Source organism: Dipodomys merriami, unplaced genomic scaffold, assembly GCF_024711535.1.
Source record: "Dipodomys merriami isolate MVZ:Mamm:240054 unplaced genomic scaffold, mDipMer1.0.p SCAF_730, whole genome shotgun sequence".
Taxonomy (NCBI): Eukaryota; Metazoa; Chordata; class Mammalia; order Rodentia; family Heteromyidae; genus Dipodomys; species Dipodomys merriami.
In genome coordinates, this window is record NW_027206325.1 from 376,300 (window position 1) to 383,799 (window position 7,500).

The 7,500-nt window shown below is 40.7% G+C and overlaps 1 protein-coding gene across 1 annotated transcript in view; it reads right to left on the reverse strand.

Annotated features, from left to right (window-relative positions):
* The window catches only part of LOC138818299 (pseudouridine-5'-phosphatase-like), a 15,261-nt gene extending 11,079 nt beyond the window's left edge, over window positions 1-4,182 (reverse strand). The window contains exon 1 of the mRNA XM_070009283.1: window positions 4,080-4,182. Coding sequence (XP_069865384.1) covers window positions 4,080-4,137 — 58 coding nt within the window. The 5' untranslated portion in view covers window positions 4,138-4,182. The remainder of the gene's footprint in view (window positions 1-4,079) is intronic.
* Window positions 4,183-7,500: the final 3,318 nt, after the last annotated feature.

Here is a 7,500-nt window from a genome sequence, read left to right on the forward strand (position 1 = left end):
CCATCATAGTCACTAATAAACAACAATTACAGTTAGTATTAATAGTATTATATTATTATATTGTATTATTATTAGTAATAATAAGTATTAATAGTACTAATTAATAATCTAGAATACTAATAGTAACAATAATAACAACAATAACAATCATAGTCACTAATAAACAGCAATTACAGTTACTAGTGATCATATTATATGATATTATTGCATTATTAGTAGTAATAATAACTATTAATACTATTAATTAATAATCTACAATACTAATAGGAGTAATAGTAACAATAATAACCATTATAATAACTAATAAACACCAATTACAGTTAGTATTAATAGTAGTACATTATGATATTCTATTATTATTACTAATAATAAGTATTAATAGTATTAATTGATAATCTAGAATACTAATAGTAATAATAATAACCATTATAGTCACTAATAAACAACAATTACAGTTAGTATTAATAGTATTATTGCATTATATTCTATTATTATTACCAATAATAGCTATTAATACTATTAATTAATAATCTAGAATACTAATAGGAGTAATAGTAACAATACTAACAATCATAGTCACTAATAAACAACAATTAGTTAGTATTCATAGTATTATATTATTATATTCTATTATTATTACCAATAATAGCTATTAATACTATTAATTAATTATCAAGAATACTAATAGGAGTAATAGTAACAATAATAACCATTATAATAACTAATAAACACCAATTACAGTTAGTATTAATAGTAGTACATTATGATATTCTATTATTATTACTAATAATAAGTATTAATAGTATTAATTGATAACCTAGAATACTAATAGTAATAATAATAACCATTATAGTCACTAATAAACAACAATTACAGTTACTAGTGATCATATTATATGATATTATTGCATTATTAGTAGTAATAATAACTATTAATACTATTAATTAATAATCTACAATACTAATAGGAGTAATAGTAATAATAATAACCATTATAATAACTAATAAAGACCAATTACAGTTAGTATTAATAGTAGTACATTATGATATTCTATTATTATTACTAATAATACGTATTAATAGTATTAATTGATAATCTAGAATACTAATAGTAATAATAATAACCATTATAGTCACTAATAAACAACAATTACAGTTAGTATTAATAGTATTATTGCATTATATTTTATTATTATTACCAATAAAAGCTATTAATACTATTAATTAATTATCTAGAATACTAATAGGAGTAATAGTAATAATAATAACCATTATAATAACTAATAAACACCAATTACAGTTAGTATTAATAGTATTACATTATGATATTCTATTATTATTAGTAATAATCAGTATTAATACTACTAATTAATCATCTAGAGTACTAATAGTAACAATAATAACAACAATAACAATAATAGTAACTAATAAACAATTACAGTGACTAGTGCGCATGCGCAGTGCGGACCCACCTCCCGACCGTGCGCATGCGCAATGCCGACACAAACTCCATCGTCTGGGGTCCCAGGGGAGCCTCCCCGACGACTCACCCTGTGCGCATGCGCAATGCCGACACAAACTCCATCGTCTGGGGTCCCAGGGGAGCCTCCCCCACGACTCACCCTGTGCGCATGCGCAATGCCGACAGTCAATCGATCGTCTGGGGTCCACTCGGGGCCTCCCCGTCGACTATGCCAGTGCGCATGCGCAATGCCGACGGCAACTCCATCCTTTGGGGTCCACTCCGAGTCTCCCTGACAACTAAGCTAGTGCGCATGCGCAGTGCCGACGGCAACTCTATCCTCTGGGGTCCATTTCGCGCCTCTCCACCGACGAAGCCAGTGCGCATGCGCAGTGCGGACGCACATCCTGACAGTGCGCATGCGCAATGCCGACGGCAACTCCACCCTTTGGGATCCACTCCGAGTCTCCCTGACAACTAACCTAGTGCGCATGCGCAGTGCCGACGCGCCTCCCCGCCGTGCGCATGCGCAGTGCGGACGCGCCTTCCGACCGTGCGCATGCGCAATGCCGACACAAACTGGATCGTCTGGGGTCCCAGGGGAGCCTCCCCGCCGACTCATCCTGTGCGCATGCGCAATGCCGACGGTCGATGGCTCGTCTGGGGTCCACTCGGGGCCTCCCCGCCGACGAAGCCAGTGCGCATGCGCAGTGCCGACGCGCCTCCCCGCCGTGCGCATGCGCAGTGCGGACGCGCCTTCTAAACGTGCGCATGCGCAATGCCGACGGCAACTCTATCCTCTGGGGTCCACTCGGGGCCTCCCCGCCGACGAAGCCAGTGCGCATGCGCAGTGCGGACGCACCTTCCGACCGTGCGCATGCGCAATGCCGACGGCAACTCCACCCTTTGGGGTCCACTCCGAGTCTCCCTGACAACTAAGCTAGTGCGCATGCGCAGTGAGGACGCGCCTCCCGACTGTGCGCATGCGCAGTGCGGACACAAACTCTATCCTTTGGGATCCACCCGGGGCCTCTGCTCCGACTAAGCCAGTGCGCATGCGCAGTACGGACGCGCCGCCCGAAGTGAAGAAAGAACTGCGCATGCGCCACAGAACTGAAGAAATCACTGCGCATGGGCGAGAAAACTGAAGAAAGAACTGCGCATGCGCCAGAAAAGTGAAGAAAGACTTGCGCATGCGCGAAAAACTGAAGAAAGAACTGCGCATGCGCCACAGAACTGAAGAAAGAACTGCGCATGCGCCACAGAACTGAAGAAATCACTGCGCATGCGCCAGAGAACTGAAGAAATCACTGCGCATGCGCCAGAAAAGTGAAGAAAGTACCGCGCAGGCGCGAGAAAAGTGAAGAAACAACTGCGCATGCGCCAAAAACTGAAGAAAGAACTGCGCACGCGCCAGAAAATTGAAGAAAGAACTGCGCATGCGCCTAAAAGTGAAGAAAGAACTGCGCATGCGCCAGAAAAGTGAAGAAAGAACTGCGCAGGCGCAAGAAAACGCAAAAAACAAGTGCGCATGCGCTAGAAACCTAAAGACATAACTGCGCATGCGCCTCAAAACTGAAGAAAGAACTGCGCAGGCGCAGGAAAACCCCCCGCCAGTAGGAACTGCGCATGCGCACAGCATCCCTAGCGTGAAAGGACCACTTACCACAGAACACTCCTTGCGCAGTGGGCGTGGCCTGGGGCACGCAGGGGGGGCGTGGCTACGTCCTCCCAGGGGGGCGTGGCCAAGGTCTAACTCCAGAAACCGGAAGTGGAGGGGCGGGACCCTGCACACGCCCATCTAGTGCTATGGGCACTGAGAGCAGTGGGCGTGGCTTCCTAGAGCCAGGGGGCGTGGCTACGAGCACGCAGGGGGCGTGGCTACGTGCTCCCAGGGGGCGTGGCTAACCCATTCCCATCCACACCGGAAGTGGAGGGGCGGGGCCACCCACACGCCCATCAAGTGCTATCAGGACTCGCAGCAGTGGGCGTGGCCTGGGGCACGCAGGGGGGCGTGGCCACGTCCTCATAGGAGGCGTGGCTAATATATTCCCATCCACACCGGAAGTGGAGGGGCGGGGCCACTCACACACCCATATAGTGCTATAAGGAATAATAGCAGTGGGCGTGGCCTGAGGCACGCAGGGGGGCGTGGCTACGTCCTCCCAGTGGGCGTGGCTATCCTAGTTCCAACCACACCGGAAGTGGAGGGGCGGGGCCAACCACACACCCATATACTCTAATAAGGAACCACAGCAGTGGGCGTGGCCTAGAGCACGCAGGGGGGCGTGGCCACGTCCTCCCAGAGGGCGTGGCTATCCTGTTTCCAACCACACCGGAAGTGGAGGGGCGGGACCACCCACACCCCCATATATCCCTATAAGCAATAATAACAGTGGGCGTGGCCTGGGGCACGCAGGGGGGCGTGGCTACGTCCTCCCCGGGGGGCGTGGCCTCCTCTCCCCGTCCCCACCGGAAGTGCCCGCGCGCTTCAAGGCCGCGCCAGGCCTGAGCGCCGCGCGCGCCACCGGAAGTGTAGGCCTCACCGGAAGTGCCCGGCCTGCGCCGCCTCCGCCCGCCGCCCTCCCACTTCCGGCCGCGCCCAGACACGCGCTCACCGAGCAGCAGCCCGTCCAGGTCGAAGATGAGGTGCGTGACCGCGCGCGGCGCCGCCATGGGCCCGGGGAGGACGGGAGACGCGACTGCGCACGCGCGGAACGGGCCCAGGCCCACTGCGCCTGCGCCAGCGCGCCGCGGAACGCGAAAAACGCACTGCGCATGCGCCAGGGCCGCGCGGAACGCCTGTGCGCAGGCGCGGAACCGCGGCCGGCGGGCCGCAGGAGCGCACTGCGCAGGCGCCGCCGCCGCCGCCGCCGGGGCCGCCGAAAGGCGCATGCGCAGTCCCTGATTTCAGGGTTTCGCCGCCGCGGCCGCCGAGACGCGCATGCGCAGTCCTTGATTTCAGGTTTTCTCTGCTGGGGCCGCCGCGGGACGCATGCGCAGTAGGTGTTTGCCGCCGAGACGCGCATGCGCAGTCCTTGATTTCAGGTTTTCTCTGCTGGGGCCGCCGCGGGACGCATGCGCAGTAGGTGTTTGCCGCCGCGGCCGCCGAGACGCGCATGCGCAGTCCTTGATTTCAGGTTTTCTCTGCTGGGGCCGCCGCGGGACGCATGCGCAGTAGGTGTCTGCCGCCGAGGCCGCCGAAAGGCGCATGCGCAGAGGCTTTGGGACCTTTTCCGGGCTGCTGGCCCTCCCTAGGCGCATGCGCAGTGCGTGATGGAACGTTTGTCTGTTTTGGCCGCAGAGAGGCGCATGCGCAGTTCGTTTCTGCCGCCGATGCGCGCATGCGCAGAGTCTTTGGGACCTTTTCCGGGCTGCTGGCCCTCCCTAGGCGCATGCGCAGTGCGTGATGGAACGTTTGGCTGCTTCGGCCGCCGCGAGGCGCATGCGCAGTGCCTTTCTGCCGCCGACGCGCGCATGCGCAGAATGTTCCGTGCCTTTTTCCGCCTCCTGGCTCCCCGTACGCGCATGCGCAGTGCGTGATGGCACGTTTCGGTGGGTTTTGCCGCCGACGCGCGCATGCGCAGTGCCTTTCTGCCGCCGACGCGCGCATGCGCAGTAGGTTTTCCGTCTTTTCCAGGTTCCTGGCGCTCCGGGGCGCATGCGCACTCGGTGTCCAGCGCGGCGGCGGTGTGTTCGCGCATGCGCAGTGCGGAGTTCGCGCATGCGCAGTGGGTTTTTCGTGGTTCGTGGCGCCAGGAAGACGCTGAGACACAGCGCGAGGATGAGAGGAGGGAGAAGCACAGAGAGGGCGGCGGGAGCAGCACAGCGAGGGGCGGAGAGAGGAGCGGGGCGAGGAGGGTAACCACAGTAATAATAATAACAACAATAATAACAATAATAATAACAATAATAATAATAATTAATAAAATCAATAATCAATAATCAATAATCAATAATCAATAAAAACAATATTAATAACAATAACAACAACAATAATAATAACAATAATAATAACAATAATAATAATAATTAATAAAATCAATAATCAATAATCAATAATCAATAATCAATAAAAACAATATTAATAACAATAACAACAACAATAATAATAACAATAATAATAATAATAACAACAATAATGACAAAAATAACAATAATTAATAAAATCAATAATCAATAATCAATAAAAACAATATTAATAACAGTAATAATAATAATAATAACACTATTAATAATAATAATAATAATAACAGAAATAATAACAATAATAATGACAATAATATCAATAATTAATAAAATCAATAATCAATAATCAATAAAAACAATATTAATAACAATAATAACAACAACAATAATAATAATATCAATAATAATAACAATATTAACAACAAAAACAACAATAATAACAATATTAATAATAATAATAGAAATAATAACAATAATAATATCAATAACAACAATAAAAACAATGATAATAACAAAAATAATAACAATAATATCAATAATAATAACAATATTAATAATAATTAATAAAATCAATAATCAATAATCAATAATCAATAAAAACAATATTAATAACAATAACAACAACAATAATAACAATATTAATAATAATAATAGAAACAATAACAATAATAATAACAACAACAATTACAAAAATAATAACAATAATACCAATAATAATAACAATATTAATAATAATAATAGAAAAAGTAATAATAATAACAATAACAAAAGCAATAGTATTCATAATAACAGCAATAATATCAATAACAACAATAAAAACAACAATAATAACAACAATAATAACAATAACAATAATAATAATACAAAGAATAACAACAACAATGACAAAAATAACAACAATAATAATAATAACAAGAAAAAATAATAATAATAACAATAATAATATCAATAATAACAATAATAATAATAATAATAATAATAGAAAGAATAACAACAATAAAAACAATAATAATAACAACAATAATAACAATAATAACAATAATTAATAAAATCAATAATCAATAATCAATAAAAACAATATTAATAACAATAACAACAACAATAATAATAATATCAATAATAACAATATTAACAACAAAAACAACAATAATAACAATATTAATAATAATAATAGAAATAATAACAATAATAATAATAATAACAAGGAAAAAAAATAATAATAACAATAAAAACAATATTAATAACAATAACAACAATAATTACAAAAATAATAACAATAATAATAACAATATGAATAAAAAGAATAATAATAATAATAATAACAAAATAAAAAACAAAAATAATAACAACAATAATATCAATAATAATATCAAGAAAAACAATAATAATAACTACAATAACAATCACAAAAGCAATAGTAATAATAATAACAATAATAATATCAATAACGACAATAAAAACAAAAATAATAACAATAATAATAATAATACAAAGAATAACAATAACAACAACAATAATAATAATAATATCAATAATAATAACAATATTAATAACAAAAACAACAATAATAACAATATTAATAATAATAATAGAAAGAATAACAACAATAATAATAATAACAAGGAAAAAGTAATAATAATAACAATAATAATAATATCAATAACAATATCAATAATAATAATAGAAAGAATAACAATAATAACAACAATAATAATAACAATAACAACAATAAAAACAATATTAATAACAATATTAATGATAATAATAGAAATAATAACAATAGCAACAATAACAATAATAACAACAATAATTACAAAAATAATAATAACAACAATAATAATAATAATATCAATAAAAAGAATAATAATAACAAGAAAAAATAATAATAATAACAATAACAACAATAATAACAATAATAATAACAACAATAACAGTAATAATAATAATAACAAAATAAAAAAGAATAATAATAATATTCACAATAACAGTGAAAAGAACAATAATGACAATAATAACAACAATAACAACAGTAATAACAAGAAAAATAACAATAATAACTACAATAATAAC